General features: G+C 36.0%; 1 protein-coding gene across 14 annotated transcripts in view; it reads left to right on the top strand.

Moving 5' to 3' along the window:
- Nucleotides 1–18428, top strand: part of adgrl3.1 (adhesion G protein-coupled receptor L3.1) — a 225729-nt gene that overhangs the window by 170104 nt on the left and 37197 nt on the right. For 10 of the 14 annotated variants that reach the window (XM_038290304.1, XM_038290315.1, XM_038290312.1 and 7 more), the window contains 4 exons: nucleotides 2487–2692; nucleotides 6699–6875; nucleotides 7793–8002; nucleotides 15305–15525. In XM_038290304.1, the coding sequence (XP_038146232.1) occupies nucleotides 2487–2692; nucleotides 6699–6875; nucleotides 7793–8002; nucleotides 15305–15525 (814 nt within the window). The remainder of the gene's footprint in view (nucleotides 1–2486; nucleotides 2693–6698; nucleotides 6876–7792; nucleotides 8003–15304; nucleotides 15526–18428) is intronic. The other 4 variants (XM_038290305.1, XM_038290309.1, XM_038290303.1 and 1 more) reach the window with 1 other exon arrangement.

Genomic DNA, 18428 nt, shown 5'->3' with positions numbered 1-18428 from the left:
TTTATGGCGGTTGGCAACAAACTGTTAGTAGCATTACCGCCACTTACTGGTATGGAGTGTGGTTCGTGATGGTTTAAATATTGATCCTGATACATTCTACCCTAACTTCTTCTAAACATACATTCACACATTCACACTTAAAAATATAAACATATTTGTGCACAGCTTTGTATATCATTCCTTCACTCACAAACACACTTACTATAATTAAATTCTATGGAATAATTTCGTTTTCTTTAGAAATCGAATAATTATTTGTATGTGTTTACTCCCTAAATTTTTCCTCAGTATATCTAATAAATTAACCTTCTCCTTAATGTCTTCAAACTCTCTTCTCATATATCTTCTCTCTTTTTCATATTTATGACATTCTAATATAACATGTTCTATGGTTTCATATTTATCACAGAAATCACATTTGCCCGTTTTATGTTTTTGTATTTTAAAAAGTGTATGATTAAGTCCTGTATGACCACATCTTAACCTTGTTATCACTCTTTCATCCTTTCTATTTCTTCTTCCATTTCTTCTTTCTCCTACCATCTTCTGAATTTTATAAAACCATCTTCCTGTTTTATCTTCATCCCACCTTTTTTGCCAAATTTCCATAAGTTTCTCTTTAATAATACTCTTTCCTTCTGATTTACTTATTTTAACTATAAAACTAATAGAATGTTTAATTGCCCTTTTTGCCATTTTATCTGCCCTCTCGTTTCCTTCCACCCCAATATGTGCTGGAACCCACACAAATGTAACTATCAGCCCCATGTTTCGTATTCTGAACAGTGTATGATTTATTTCTAATAAAATGTCCATCCTACTATCTGTATTACTTGTCTTTCATGTAAATCAATGAGAGCTGTTCCACATCCTCCGCTCGTCACCGCCCACGTACGTCTTCTCCGTCCTTCACCGTCAAAATACGGAGCTGAGCTATTTTTTGCTCCCCTCCGGTCCGTCCAGATCAAGACCCGCTATTGCAATCGCACCAAACAGAAAAAAGAATGTAGAGAAGACCCGGTTTGTCAAATTAAATTATAGTAAAAACAGATCGGTATCTAGAAATTAGAGCATAGTTTGTATATATTCCCAAAAACTAAAACAATAAATTTAGATTTTATTTCCTGGCAAAACATTCAATTCGGTTTATCCATTAAAGAAAAAAAAATTTGGAATTTTTAATCAATATTCTAATAATTGTAACAAAGTATTATATCCATAAATGTCGCTATGCAAAATGCTCCCTCTCAATCTCTGCTCTCAAAAATGAACTTTCCCTTTTCAAAAGATGTCTGAGAAAGATGCAGAATTTAAATGCAATTAAATTGTTTGAGTTAATTGAAGAACTTCAGTTGGTAGTCCCCACTGATTAATTTACTTTAACTACTATTATTATTTTATTTATTTTTATTTATTTTATTTTATTTTATACTTTGTTCCAGCCTGTGCATTTAATTTTATTTTTCAAAAGCAGGAGTTGTGATATTTCTTCTTGTATTGAAATATTTGTTATTGACTTGTTATTTGAGATTGTTATTGTTTTCTTATATATTCAATAACAAAAAAAAAAAAGTGGAAATCTAAAAAAAAAAATTAACCATTACAGCCAACTGATTCTGATTAAAACTAATTTTTGAAGTAAATTATTTTGTGTATTTTTTTTACATAACATTTGCATACACAGAAATCTAGCGTACTTTAATTAAATAAATCAATTCAAGCTAAAATGTAAGAGTCTATAATTAGGCTATACTGAGCCTGATCTATTTCTACCATCTATTTGGGGGATATTTATTGCCACACTTTGGGCCACTTAAAACCAATTTAGCATGCTGACCTATGTCCTTATGACCACAGTGTACCAATCTTCTGATGGCTACTTCCAACAGGATAATGCGCCATGTTATGAGATTTTCTTACCCAGGGTTGCAGGGGGGGATTTTACCCCCCCCCCTGCAACCCTGGTTTGCATTTGTATAGCTCACAGCATGTTTATTTACATGTTAAAGCCTCCCCTAGAATTCCATGGGGGGGAGGCATGGGGGGAACACAGCCTAAGAAATTCCACGTCAATTTCTGACAATTTACGGGAGTTTTCGTCGAAGCCTGCAAATTGCCGTATACTGCCGCTAACCTGAAGTTCCACGACAATCTACAGTGCCGCATATTGACGAAAATCCCACTTTTCATGCAGTGCATGTTATCACATATTTTACCTGTTTAAAGATCCTCAATGGGCTATGCTTATAGAAAAAGCATATGCCTAATATTTAATTTAACAAAATTAGACAGAAATCAAAATTTGAAGTTGTGTTGTTCTTTTGAATGCATTTCTAAAACCTTTTTACACTGATTCTGCAGTTGTAATGCAAACATGTTTTCTAATTGTGTTTAATTATCAATGTTAAATTTGTTTAAGAAAAAAACAAAAAAAGATCAGATGTGTTTTTATTTTTTAATTAAAAATTAAATGTGTTCTCTCACAGGTGAGATCCGGATGGCCTTTGTCCTGTACAGGAACTTAGGTTCATACCTGCCAACAGAAAATGCCAGTGTTAGGTTGAGCAGCGAGGCAGTTTATCCTAATCACTCGGTTATTGTCAACTCCCCGGTCATCACGGCGTCGATCAACAAGGAAAGCAATAAGGTCTACCTTTCTGACCCTGTGGTCTTCACAGTTCAACACCTTCAGGTGAGTCGGGGGGTTTAACAAACAAAATGATAAAGAACTAAATGAGGACTAATGTGATGGGATTGTCAGAGAAACTATAGATTTCTGCATATGTTTTAGATAATAGGGTTCTTATTTGTTATTTTATTTTTATTTTTTTATTCAGATTATGTGAACGGCCCTCACTATATAATCCTAGCCACAAAAAGATTTGTTCCCCCCAAACATCATTTAGACATTATGTTTTAAGCTAAATCTGGTTTGTCCATCATAGTCTTTATTTACTCCAGAAATATCCATGCATCAATCCATTTTCCGTCACTCTTATCCCTGCTGGGGTCACGAGGGGTGCTGGTGCCTATCTCCAGCTCTCAATAGGTGAGAGGCAGGGTACACTGTGAACAGGTCGCTAATCTACTGCAGGGCAACACAGAGACAAACAGGACAAACGACCATTCACACACACACACACTCATACTAAAGGACATTTTAGAGAAACCAATTTTCTTAACAGTCATGTTTTTGGACTGTGGGAGAAAGCCGGAGTATCTGGAGAGAAGCCACACATGCTCAGGGAGAACATGCAAACTCCATGCAGAAAGCCCCCAGGCCGCGAATCGAACCTGGAACCTTCTTTCTGCAAAGCAGCAGTGCTCCCCACTGTGACACTGTACTGTTGAAAAAGGGGTTGTGTTCGGTCCTTCTGATTTTGTCCCACTTCAGTCCAAAAACAGACGCAGAAAAGATCCAAGGTTTAAGTCATAACACGATTACATTTTATGTGGTTAAAAATTTCCTTTTTTGACTCTGAAATGTCAGATGTTTGCTGGACAGGACAATCAGCAATTTCCAGAACAACTCCTAGTTTTTTCTTTTCCCACAATCCACCTATGGTACCACTGCATCATTCAATCAGCATTACACATGACTGTCACTACAGATTTCTCCTACGCTATGTTTCCAGGGATTTCTTCACACCTTGCAAGGATGATCATGACAATCAGTGATATCCCTCACACTATTCAGGATACAGTAACATGAGCACAGTGGGAAAAACAAGCTTGACGTGCTTTATTTTTAGAAGCTGGAGCTTAATGACTACACAGTCACATCTCAATGTGTTTTGTTTTTTTGTTAATCTCAGGACTTACACAATCTGTATATTGAGGTGTTATGAATTGCTCGGTGAGGTGATAAGAGAACCGAGGGAATCCATCGGTAGAGTCTGTTTTGCTTTCAGATGCCTTTGTGTTCACAGAGACTGCAATTATTTTAACTGCAAAGATTTCACTAATTTGCTCTGTGGTTTATGCAAAGTTTAAAAATTTGATGTACTTATACTCCTTTCCTTATCAATATCATCCCTTTAAATGTCTTCTCCTTTAATAAAAGAAAAGTTGTCTCATGAATATGAATTTAACAGAGGAGAGCACAAACTTTATACTTGTAGTACGTTATTTATATTTCGTCTTAAATAGCATCTCAACATCTGTTGATAAAAAAAATAAATAAAAAACATTGTAATATTATTTGATGTATTAGATTTTTTTTAGTTGCTCCATGATTGTCAGTGACTCCCATCATGGCCTGCCTTCTGAAGACTTTCAGGAGGCACGTATGATGGTAGCTGCTTCAGTATGCTCTGTCAGCAGTGTTACTTATATGATAAAATGGAAAAAGACACAAGACATATTTTACACTAACATCTCTGATAAAATCCAGTATAATCAGATCTCTTCTGTGGTTACCTTTTTTTAAAGACAGTCCAGCTGTTGTGTAAAGACCTCAGTGGTTTCCTTGGCAACACTGGTAAACAGACAACTTAAGGAAAACCAAAGTAAACAGCAGACGGATAGGGACTACAGTTGTGAAGACAACCAGTGTTAAATAACAAAACAATATTCCAAACCTTAAATGTCACGTTTTACTGTTTAATTCATCTTTTAGAGTTTAAGAGCCCATTACACGTCATCTACAGGGTCAGGTTTTTCACAATTATTATCATACGGTCTTGCAACCTGCTCCCTGTAATATTACCAACAAAAAGGGTGTTTCTACCCAGCAAAGGAGGAAACACAATTCTCACACTCACTGACTACAATAAATGTTATAAAGAACTAATTTTGGCTGCAACTTAGATGTTAACATGCTCTTTTGGGCAGGTGCCCATTCTTAACCAAGTGAAAAAGAAACCCCACTGCACACAATAAGGAGGTCAAAGTGAATGATGTGGTCTAGACAGGATAAGTAAAAATAAAAAATACATATAAATATAAACTTAGTATTGCAACAGTAAAGTATGCGTTTGATAGAATTATATAATCCAAACTGACTTTGCTGGGCCTATTAAAGAATTGCTTCAAACTTTACCCCTCGTGACCCAAAATACCTGCAGCTCTAAGTGCAAAAAAATTAATTATCCATGCAATGTCCATTAAATGCAATTCACAATTATAATTCTGTGTTTAAGTCAAAATATCACTGTATTGTTATGAGCAAATTTTATGTTCATTTTTTTTTTAATATTTGCTCATAACAATACAATCACAACAGATATCGATTAAATATATACCTCTGCAATTGTAAAATGACCAGATAGGGAAAGGTTTTACGGATACATTTCTAAAATTGCTGTTACATATCCATTTATTTTAGCTGGTTTGTTTGTTTAATTTTAGGCATGCTATAGCCTGAATTCAATTCAATTCAATTGTACTTTCATAATCATAATAATGAATAAAATCTAAAATTGAAAATGAGTTCCTGTTCTTGGGTTCAGTTTTTTTTATTTTATTTTATTTTTAAACCCTCAGTTGACCATGATTAGGGACGATATATAACAGCCAATGCTTTTTATTAACTGGCTGCTTGAATTCACAGGTTTTAAGCCTTTATAATTAAGTTTCCTTAAATTTGCTCCAACTGTGTTTAACTCTCTCTGCATGAGATATGAAGACTCATTGGACGTTAACAGACTGAAATCCATATTGTCTCATATTGTCTAAATGACGACGGTCTGCACCAGGGTTTCATGACGTACTTCTCATTCAGCAAGCAAATGTGTATCCAGTTGGTGACCCAGCTTGTTGGCAGCAACAGAATTCTCACTTGTTTTTGTTTTTTTGTTTTTTTTCTCTGAGAGGAACATTATAGGCCTAACAAACACATCGTCAGTTTACACAACACAAGCCGCTCCTGCGCCGCAGAACGGCACGCGAGAGCGGACAAGGCGCTGTCACCTCCTGCCATGGCTCTGTGTTTATTTGTGGCTTCACTTTTTCATTCTGTCCCTTCTGTTTGTTTTCATGTTGCTGTGTCTCCCTCTGTTTAATTCTTCCTTTTACTTCCAGTGTCTCTCAACACTTTCTTAGGCCATTTAAATATACCTACTTTATTTCATTATTGTTTTAATTTTTTGGGTCCTACTACAATGTTTGTATCTGAAAACAAACTTTATCAATATGAGATGAAAAAATAAACATTTTGTCCTTTCAGTTCAAAACCTTTATTAGACAGTGGAATAACAAGCCTTTTTTTATTGTCACCTTTAACTTTTCAATAGATGCCAGATGAAGTATGAACATTCACCTTAACAGAGGAAAGTGAGGGGTGCTTTAGATGTGCATTTGGGTCCTTTTTATGGACTCTTGCTTAGGTTGGTGATGCGCTTTAGTGTGGTCTGTGTTAAGCCTTCGAAATAGCTTTCTAATCACTTCCAGACTGACAGATGTCTGGAATGTTTTCTTGCCTGTTCTTGAATTACTTTGTTTCGTCATATTGTCACACAGGGTTCTGTTTGAGTGATTGCTTGTTTTTACAGGCCTGGCAATGATTAAAGTTGGGTGTGGCTTGTCTAAACAAAGAAAAGTCAAATCAGAGGAAATCTGCAAGGAGCAATTATTTTTTCAAAGCCTTATGTATTTATATTCTTAGCCATCCCACCTCTCCCATTCTAGTTTTCTATATCTAGGTTTTATCCTATCTGCATTTGTCTTGATCGCATTTTCTATTTCACTCTTTTTTTCAGCAGTCGGAGAAGAATTTCAATCCCAACTGTTCTTTCTGGAGCTACTCCAGGCGCACCATGACGGGATTCTGGTCTACGCAGGACTGCCGACTGCTCGCCACCAACCGCACACACACCAGCTGCTCCTGCACCCACCTCACCAGTTTTGCAGTGCTTATGGCTCACGTAGAGGTCAAGGTATGCTCTTTTTTTTCTCTGCAAGCCAGTTAGGGCAGAGGGGAGGGTACTAGGAGGTCAGCTATTCATCATTTTATAACAAATGACTGGCCAGCTGGTTGAAAGACTGAAGAACAAGGGAGGAGAAAAAAAAAACACCACATCTGTGAGGCAGATTAAACCTCTTCAGAGCCTGAATGTGACTTGGCAGAGAATATTTTTAAGAAATCTCTCATTCAGCCAGATGATGACATTGGACTAACAAAAAATTATATAATACTAGCAACAGAATCTTGAGGTTTAATACATGAGATTCAGAATAAAGTACCAGATTGCATTTTGCTGTGAAAGTAATATTTGATTTGAAGGTAAGACCATTTATTAAGATAACCTTAAATCGTAGTGGGTGCTGGATAAACTCATTACAGTCACATTCTGTCAGGGATAGGCACTTTTCATTTCCCTCCTTTGTTACATTAAGGCGACACTTCTTTCCACACAGCTTTGGATCAAGTACGACACCCGTGCTGTTCCCTCAGGGACCGAGGATGTGTGCTACATCTAAAGAGGTCATGGTCAGAGCTGGCTTGGCAGGCCTCTGTGAACACTGTGTGAGGTTTTGAGCAGTAGATCCATCACTGCAATGTTAGGGTGAACATTGCTCCGCCTGCCAGCTTGCGGGACACTGATGGATAGAGCTAGCGCACCTGTGCAGCGCGGCGTAACGCTGCGGCCCTGAACGCTCAGCGACACACAGCTAGACTCAGATCAGTCAGGGCCAGCAGTGGCGCTCTGTCAGTGTGTTTTTTTTCTTCTTACAGGAACATGCCTCGCGCATGTTTCCAGTAAGCCAAGGTTAAACATGGTTATTCTGGCTGGGTGTTTAAGTGTTATTGAATTATCCCCTCTGGCTTGTCTTGTTATGCTTTTGCTCACAGAAAGCAGACAGTATGCATGACATGCTCCTGGACGTCATCACGTGGGTCGGGATCCTGCTGTCGCTGGTTTGCCTGTTGATCTGCATCTTCACCTTCTGCTTCTTCAGAGGCCTGCAAAGCGATCGCAACACCATCCACAAGAACCTCTGCATCAGTCTGTTTATCGCTGAGTCACTATTTCTGGTCGGGATTAACAAGGCCGATCAGCCGGTAGGAATTAAGAGTTTTTACTCAATTTTCAGCATGTGGATCTAATTGATTAGTATTATTACCACTAGTGTTCCATCAAAACTTATTTAAACAAGTTTGCTTTCATTTTCTTTTCACTCTTTTTTCTAAGATCTGGGGTCTGTTTAATGAAGCAGGTGTAACAAACTCAGATTCAAATCCACAACTCTAAATCGATCTAGCCTAAAGTCAGGAGCTCTGAGTGTTTCACAACGGCTGCTATCAATTAGTTCAATCAAATTTAACTAGGTCCACTCAGAGTTAAGCTCTAAATTTTTATTATTTTTGTAGCAGAAACTGAATTTTAGAAAGTAAAAAAAAAACATACTACTGTAGTAAGAATTAAGTTTTAGATATCTAGAAATGTTTACACATTTTAAGTGGCCGTTCTGACATTTATCAGCTTTACTGAAAATGTATTTATGGTATCTGAAAAAAATATTTTCATAGTTGAAATAATACAATTGCTAACCAGTAATATTAGGAATGTCGAGATCTGAAATCAATTTATAGACATTCAGAATGTTTATTCTAGATGTGGAGAATGTCATTTTGGTTGAAATGGTCGTTGAGACAAAGAAAATAATGTTCATTTGCAGATATTAGGAATACATATTCCGTAAAACTAATACATACCAAATCAGCTTGCCACAGTTCGTTGTTCCCATGAAAATAATATGGATTTATTTCTTGAATGGTAGTAGATCAATGTACCTATTTAGGTGAAATCTCCTGGCAGCAGGTGAAGGTGAAGAATAAAAATGTTGTTCTAATATATAGAACCTGTGGCTCTCATTGATCCCTCCTCATGTTGATTCAGTCTTCTTTTACACAGTATAATGGTTGCTTTCAAACAAATTGCCTTTATAGGCGGCAATCAGTCCCATAGAATGCTTCAGATTGTGTCAGTAGGCTCATTAGTTTGTTTTCATTGAGTGAATCCTAATCCTAACCATTAACTATTTACGTGTAATCTAAAAATATTTTTACTAGCTCTTCATGTACTGTAGATATAACTAAATAAAAATAAAATGATCCACATCTTGCTCATATTAAACAAAGTAAAAACAAGTAATTTTGTTCACTGTCAACTGAGTTGTAGAATCGTCTCTCTATTAATATTGAATTCTCTGTGAAAAAGTGCTGATCATTCTTTAATAAGATCCTCGTCAGACCAACATGCAATGTTTGTTTCTAAAACCTAATATGTGTAACGGACCTTCTGATTTATATATATATATATGTATATATATATATGTATATATATATATGTATATATATATATGTATATATATATATGTATATATATATATATATATATATATATATATATATATATATATATATATATATATATATATATATATATATATACATATATATATATGTATATATATATATATATATATATATATATATATATATATATATATATATATATATATATATTATATATATATATATATATATATATATATATATATATATATATATATATATATATATATATATACATATATATATATATATATATGTATACATATATATATATATATATATATATATATATATATATATATATATATATATATATATATATATAATATATTATATATAATATATTATATATACATATTGGCTGTAAGGAGAGCGGATACAGAGGAAACTCAGAAACTCATTGTGAACCGGAAAAGTCAGAGTCTGCCAGTTTTCAGGTTTAGACAACTTACAGTTTTCGGTAAACCTGCTTCATGAAATGGACCCCTGTTCAACAGCAACATACCATGAGCTGCAATAATCCAAATGAGTTGTGATAGATGCAGGGATTGTCTGAAACTGCTGCAGAGGGATGTAGATCTTGATTTTAGAGAAAAAAACGGAATTGAAACAAAATGTTTTTACAATATTGCAAGTCTGTTCATCATACTTAAATATGTTAAAACAAACCCCAAGCTTCCTTACAGATTGGTTATATTTTAAATCTATTGGACCAATGACACTTTCATTGTTATTTACTACATTGGTTTGTTCAGATATCACAATTTCAATTCTATATTACTTAGTTTAAGAAAGTTTAATCCCTTACGTATTTGAACATCTATAGGACAGAGTGTGGTGTTACCCCCGATTCAAAGAGGTGCAGTAGAGGACCTTATGATGCTGTGGGCCTGTGTCTTATCCAAGGCCTTGGAAACATGCTAGATTGCATAACTTATAAATAAATATTAGCTTTTTGAAATTTAAATTTGTTGGATCAGAAAATTGAAAATGTATAATTATTACATTTTTCAGCATAATTAAAAGATATACATAGCTCTCGGTATGTGTGATGAGATCCTATGCAAGGAAGCTTAACGTGTCCTATTGTCACACAGGGTTCGTGTACCACACACATCAGAATCTACAGCTAAAGTCTAGTAACCTTTACTGTCTCATTTGCTTACAGCAAGTTAAAAATAAACTAAAGATACAAAGGCAAATCATTTAATAAGTTTCGATCCTATAAATGGGTTTTCCCTAAGTATAAAGTATCTTTCCCAACACCTAATAGAGGCATTTAGAATGAATAATGGATTCCTGATATATTCCGGTGTGTAATTGATACACTTCAAGTAAATTAAAGGTAAATTAATTTTAATGTTTATCACGGATTGTTTTCTAGGCTTCCAATAAGTCTGACCAGTGCTGTAGCAAAATGACAGCGTTGTTCACATAATAGATTCTCATAAAAGATATCCACATGTTTGTTTTTTGTGAGCTCATTAGTGATACTGTGTATCAAATAATCAAAAACAGACAATTCTCTGGCTGGCTGGCTTTTCTCTCATCACCAGCTGATAGATTTGTTGAAAAATTTCCCCTTAAAAAATGCCTTGTTATCATATTAAATAAGGCAATGGCAGATTGATAGTGCATTCACAGCTGATTCATTAAAGAATTAAGAAACTGGATATAGTTAAACTGTTGTACTTTACATGGCAAACTAATTCAAACATAAAAAATATGTAGAGGCTAAGGGCTTTAATTTGCCTGTTTGGAATCCAATCCAAGTAATCACAAAAATTATTTACAACACAACATTCTCTTCACGCAGACCTGCCTTATAATCTATTAAAGCTCATGCGCTGGTTAAGGTGATGTCATTGCAGTGCTTCAGTCTTCATTTGTCACTTCCTCCCTGAGGCTGCTGGAGCTGCAGTCTCGTTCTCTCTCACCACAGAATCCTGTTAGCTGCGTGGAGGCCGTTAAATAAACAATTTCCTAAAATGAAGAGCTTCTCGCTGAACATTCGTATACATATGTCCCTGTGTTGGACCATTTATTCCAGAGCGCCAGACACTTCTCTTTCCACATGTCACATTGGGAAAGCACAATAACCCTGTACAAAACACAAGGTGAAATAAAAGTGTACTTTAAGAAAGAAAAAAAAAACTTTCTTTATCTGTAGTATTGATTGGTAATGTGTTGGCAAAGCTTTGAAAAAGTTTATGCTTTGCAAGCAGTTATAGTTGAGGACTGCTGAGACTGAGCAGAGCCAAATTTAAGTTTGAAATGGAGATACTGCCAATAAAAAAACAACATAATATGCTGTTGAAACAATTTTCCTGAAGTTTCTCATGAATTATGTATTTTAACAGAGAAATCTGGACTCCTAGTAAACCTTAGCATGAGTGAATAATATTGTTATAACTCTTCTTTAGTTGGATCAGGGCTGGTATTAAACAGTACATAATATTCAAACAACATTGGAGTTCATTTTTATATATAATACAATAGTTTAATTAATTCAATTCAATTCTGTTCAATTATATAGTGCCAATTCCCAACACATGTAATCTCAAGGCACTTTACAGTTCACCAGATCATACAGTCAAACTGACTTAAAGTTTTATATCTAAGGTAAACCTGAAATGTTTTGCAAAAAGAGTTCAACAGTTAATTGAAAACTAATTATTTCCTCCCTTTTATGGCAAACCAGCCAAAAGCCTAGTGATTTTTCACAATGTTTAAAGGCTTTTATGCTATTTCTGATGTAGTCATCCTTGTGATGCAGTTGCCCCTATGGGTGGACCAGCTCGTCAGGTTGAATTTACATGTTTCTAAGTCAATACAAGGCTTTGTTTTGGTCCACTCTAAAAAAAATCCTTGAATTCAATGTTATTTGTGACATTTTTAATTAAAAAAGCTTTCTGGATGGGAAGTGAAACGTCTTTAAAAACTTGGAAACAAAGCCCAAGGGATTGTTTTTTTACTTTCTTTGAAGCACCATTGGTAGCCAATTTACATTGCTAATCTCAATTATTTGCACATCTGGTAAGTCTAAAAAAAATAAAAAAATAGGCTAAAGACAAAGGCTTATTTTTTTTTACAACAAAATACTAAAAAGTGTTTTTTTTTTTTACAAAATAATTATTTCTACATTGATCTAAGCTGCAATTTTTACACCCCACAGTTTTCAGTGTATGGGGTAATACCACATTCAGCTATACTAAATCAGATGTGTGAGATTTTTAACCTCTTTATGTGTTCATAATCCTATCTTTTTCTAACTTGGTTTAATTCTTTGAGTAGCCTATCCTTTTTTTCCTTTTTTTCTGGGAGCTGTTTCGATCATTAGGAGGTGTATTTCCTGTGGCAAGGAAGTGCTAAAGGCCTTGCCCTTCTTTTTTCCCCGAAGATATTCAAGAAAAGCCACTGGCTATTACCTCCTGCAGTTGTTTTGCAAAAAATGATCCCCCCTCAAAAATAAACCAATGCAATAATCTCATGTCTTAACAGTTATGTTTTCTTCCATTTTGAGTATGTCTGTGCGGGAGACTTCATGTTAATTTGTATATGGTTGTGTGTTTTGCTCGTCTGTTAATTACCAGTGACTATTTTTAACAGCCATTAACATCTTTGCTGTCAATTAGCTCACAGTGGCTAAGCCAGTTATTCCAGAAGGAAAAACTTAATGACTTTTGCACAAGCAGACACCTTTTGGTGATTTCCTCTTTTTCTTTCTGTGTGTTTGCGTGTGGATATAGTAAAATCCTTATTACCATATGCGATCATTACAATTCGAAAAGAGTGACTCATGAGTAAGCCATTGTACATTGGCATGTATTTGAAAGTCACCATGGCAGAAATTCTAAGGTCTTAAGCCATATTTCAACCCGAAAATTTAAACTCAGTTTAATTCATTTTTCACACACTCTAAAAGCTCCTATTACTATTACTACTTTTTTATTCACTGCTTTGTATTCCTATGTGTTTAAGTAGTGATTTCAGAATTTAATGAAAGTTTGACATAATCATATTCAAAACCTATTTTATGTGATTTAGACTTGGGTACTTTGGTCAGCACTTCTAAATCTGTTACCTTTTCTATTTTTTAAATGCGAAAAGTTAGGATAAGGTAGATGTGGACCAGTGGAGGGTAAACCAAGGTTATCTTTTTTTTTTGTTTACTTTAGTTTCTATGAAGTACTCAAAAATTGTGTTAAAATCTGTCTTTTCTCTTAATGAAAGTTTTTTGCAATGATTGATTGGTCAATTAAGTCATTCATTAAACAAAAAAACAGGTGTGCGATTTGATTGTTTACCCAGTTGAAATGTACTTTATGCTCAGTAAAAGAAATCTAGTCTGTGTCTTGACCCAATTTCATAAATTCAAGCTAAAGTTACTGAGGGTAGGATTTTGCCTACATGAACTATTTTAGAATTTCGTTTTATAAAGTCGATTAGTTACTTTGCAGTAATTCCTCTTATGTTTGCCCATATTTGTCATTGACTAAAAAGCAGTCCTACCAACTCAGCTCACATCTTTTTTCTCATCTCCTGATAAAAAAAAAAAAAGCTTTGCTGTCTTTGTCTGTAATGTGTTCAATCAGCACAGGCTGCAGCTGGGAACCTGTCTACTGTATCTTCTCATTTATCCTCTAAAGTTGTAGACAGTGATTAAAGTGAGAAAGGAGGCTTGACTAATGTTTCTGTCTTGAAGTGATTTTTTTTGTTCTTTGAACCTAAATTTGCTGTTAAAAGTATACATTGTTTGTAAGTTGTGGTAGTTTGTCTTGTCATATGTCTTGGTGCAGTGCCTTACCAAGGTGGTCATACTGTAACACTTAAACTGCAGAGTTCAACATTTTTCTATTTTGTGTAATAAACACACAAAATGGCGTATGGTTTTAAAATTAAAGGGATCTTTCTTTCTTTCTTTCTTTCTTTCTTTCTTTCTTTCTTTCTGAATTGCAAAGTGTGTCATGCATCAATACCAATATCTACTGACTTTAATGTTAACATCATGTTGGTGGAATCCTGTTGTGGACATGCTGTTTCTCAATAGGGACACAGATGCAGGTCAGAGTTGGTGGGAAACTGAAGAAATCTAAACACAGGGTTTTCCTTGGAAAAAGCAAAATAAATAACTAGAGGCTACAAAGGACTAGACGTGGAACAGAGGTTCTGCTTCTAGCTGGCTAGCTTTACTAAAACAAACAGCCAGAGATTCAATGAAAGGGTTGAAGGTGCTTCTTGCAAAGTTATGTTGAGAATCTAAAGGTATTGTATAAATAGTTGATAAACCCTTCTAACCAAGCAAATTTAGGTAAACTTAAAAAAAAAGAAGAAATAGCTTTTAATTTCCCAGTATTTACCTTCCCTAAAACATGAAAGGTGAATGTCTCTGAATGTTGTGTCCTTTTTAGCATCCTGTTATAAGGAAGCTTTTCTTAGAGACAGATTCTGCATCCAGTCTGGATGAGCATGGGTTGTAATTTCATTGTTTAGCATTAGTTGCATAAGGCTCCTACAGACATACTTAAACTTTAAGCCTTAACTGCAGCAGAAAGGAGTTCTACAAAGTTATTGACCAAGGAGGGCTCGATACAAACACATCCCACATTATACAACTTTGCATGTCTATTTAAACAAAACTAAAAAGCATCCTTTCTGTTTTCCCTTGACTATTTCACACTATTATTCAACTTTGTCAAATAGGAGCCATATAAATCTCACTGAAATTTGTTGTTCCAACATGAAAAACATGTGACAAAGTTCAATTCATACTTTTCCGAAGCAATTTATCCCTTCCAGATAATTTTTAAATCCCTAAAAACATTCTTCCTTGTGCGAATATGATAAATTGCTCATTTGAATCGGACTTATATTCTTATCGCCTGCAGTATTTTTTCTGCTCTCCAACTAATTAGCGCAAGCGTCCACCAGCTTAAATATTTCTTTGTGTAGCTCAACTCCTTGTGTAATTCTTCTCAAGTCATTTCTTTCTCTCTCTCTCTCCAGATCGTCTGTGCAGTCTTTGCGGCCTTGCTCCATTTCTTCTTCTTGGCAGCCTTCACCTGGATGTTCTTGGAAGGGGTGCAGCTCTACATCATGCTGGTGGAGGTGTTTGAGAGCGAACACTCCAGGACTAAGTACTTCTACCTGGCAGGATATGGAGTGCCAGCTGTCATAGTGGCCGTCTCTGCCGCGGTGGACTACAGAAGCTACGGCACTGACCGAGTGTAAGGAAGGAAGCAGAGTCTGTGTGGCATGAAGGGGAGGATAGATGATGGGGCAAGAAGGATGAGGGGGGAGGGAAGTGGGGGCTGAGGCTGGAGTCCCTGCTGTCATTTTGGCTGTGTTTGCCACAGTGGACTCAACAAGCTTTGGCACTTCTCAAGAGTCGATTCAGAGAGGCTGAGAGGGGAGAGAAGCTGAGAAGGATGAAGAGGAGGAGAGAAATATGGGGTAGAGCAGTAGAGAATGCACTGCAAAGTGCCAGCATGAGCGCAACCGTGAAAATGTCTGAATATGGAAGGATTTAGCAAGCAGGATAGAAGGAGGAAGTAAAAGAAGTGCAGTTTAAGTGTTCGAATGGAAGCATTTGCAAAACGGAGTGATGGAGTAGACCGTGCACGCATCCATTCTGGTTCGCACTTGAGTGTGTCGAAATGAGGCTGGCCTCTGCTGAAGGGGCACACAGTGGTGACGAATGAGGATGTGCTTAAAAAGCCCAAGGTGGTGTACTGACGTATGGTTGACTCGTTCAACCTCAGACGTGGCTGAACTCCAAGGAAAAAAAAAAACCTTGTGCATCTCATTCATATGGAGCATATGCAAAATGCATATAGAATATGTGAAACGAAGTTAATGCACAGATTCACATGAGCAGCCTGTCCACGCCGTGCATGCTAGAACTCAGGAAAGAGGCCAATATTTTATTCATAGATCAAATATATATATTAAATACATACTGCAACTTTAACAATCATACTGAGCATATTAGACTACACTTGCTAATTTCCTTTCTATACTCAGTTCTTTGAATTCTTTCCATTAAATATAAAAAAGACTATTAAATGAATATAATGTAATTACAGCAACCTTTAATGTGTCCTACAGTATAATAGAAAATAAGTAAAATAAAAAGTTTAAAAATGTATTAGCAGCAACTGCGGCACGTGTTTGGTGCTGGTCTTCTGGTGCCAGAAAGAGAGCTTAGATGTCATCCTAAAAGTTCAGCTTTGTTTTTAACTATGACTCTCTTAGTCTCACTCTTCCATTAAAAAATAGATTTGTGGAGGGCACAACTAATAGTTTTCCTGTTAACAGATTTTCCAAATTGATCCGTGAATCTTTGCACCTCCTCCTGAATTGCTTTTGGTCTTTTGACTGCTTGTCTAAATAAAGGCTCTTCAAGAACCTAGACATTAGTTTGTTTACCTAGGTTACCAAGAACCAGAAAGAAGTTTAGTTTGGGCAGGAAATGTCCTGCTTTATGTGGAACTCAAGTACACAGATCAACAATGACATTGTTTTATTTTAGCTGCATTAACTACGGCTACTTCTAACTTTTATAAAAATGCACAGCACTTGTTGGACCCAAATGAGAAAAAGTCACACCTGTGAGTTTCAGTGGATGTTCACATCATCGTAGGTGTGTACTTAAGACCGAACTGCTTTAATTTCTTGATGAGTGTCAAAGGCAAACTTAATACTAATGAGACCCACAAGGAGGCGTTAGGAGAGTTCTTTAGTTCAGTAGACGTAGAACTGAGCATTGCTGATAATGATAGAATGGGCAGATTAATGATGGACTAGAAGATGAAAGAAGGGAGCTGAAGATGAAGTAGGAGGTAGACCGGGGCGGTGAAGGGGGCGGAGGTGGGTTGCCCGTTGGTTGGAGAGCAGATACACAGAACTATGATGAGGCAGTTTAAAAAGGAAATCTTAAATGATACTGGCGTTGACATGTCAGAAGAGATTGGCAAAGATAGATTCAGGTAAGATGGCAGTTGGGATATGCAGGTAAGGCTTGGCAGAGTACAGAAACTCTTTCTTTGTCATTCTAAGGAAAGTTATGCTGCTTTTATTTAATCATAAATAAAGTGAAATCTGAACAAAATACGTTCAATTTTCAACAAAGGTTATAAGCACAAACTTATGGTCTGTCTTACATTCGAAATTTAAAGAGGATGCATTTTAAGACTGGCATTAGAAGAAAAAAAACCTCCTCCCTAAGCACAATTAAATTATATCTTTATTGTTAGATATATAACCTTTAAAAGATTCACATGCCCAAATGTTCACATTCATTGTTCCATCTGGAACCTTTTGTAGCTCAGACACCGCATTGCCTCGTAGAAGCTGAAAGACGAGGAAAGGGCTGAATTTAGCTGTGCTTAACGATCAAGCTACACCAATTCACAGGCCACTTAGATCAATATTTCATTGCAGGGTGATCATTAAAGCATGAGAGTCTGAATGCCAAGTTCTGGATGAATAATCTTACTGCATGCCATTAGGCAGTGGAGCATTGTGGAAAACTTGAGACGGCAGGTTTGAAAAGAGAAACGAAGAAAAGATAAATGGCACGGCATGCGTTAGAAGAATCGAGCAGAGCCTCACAGAAATATTAGGTGTCGTTAAAGGATTGTTCTTAGCAGTTTTTGGTAATATTGTACCCAAATAGCTTTTTAATAGCTCTGTGCCCGATGGCCCTCACCGATCTGAAAAGTAACTGACAGAACCATTTTAGCTGGAAAGAGCTTTTCTTTAAAAGCAACAACTTTAATCGCTCATTTATCTCTCTAGCTTTGTAAATGACACCACTTATCATTTTTGGCATTAACGCACTGAGACAAAACATGTGAAAACATCACATGTCACTCCTGCTGTGTCACTCCTGAAAGTACCCCTCTGTTTTTTCCCCTCATTCAAATCGTATAATGAACGGTGGCTCTGCCTTAACAAAGGAGCCCTAATGGAGGGTTCTGTGACACAGTCAGGGACCCATAATGGAGGGCTCACTAATGTGTTGGAAATTGAAAGATTAATAATTCAAAAGCAGCTGGTCATGAATCAGTTGGCCGTTTTGCTGCCTTCTCTCCCTGCAAGCAGCTGGGCCTGACCTCAGTGGAGGGCA

The sequence above is a fragment of the Cyprinodon tularosa genome, unplaced genomic scaffold (assembly GCF_016077235.1).
Source record: "Cyprinodon tularosa strain WSP-4 unplaced genomic scaffold, ASM1607723v1 ctg279, whole genome shotgun sequence".
Taxonomy (NCBI): domain Eukaryota; kingdom Metazoa; phylum Chordata; class Actinopteri; order Cyprinodontiformes; family Cyprinodontidae; genus Cyprinodon; species Cyprinodon tularosa.
Note: the sequence above shows the minus strand (reverse complement) of the source record. Positions and strands in the feature narration are given on the sequence as shown.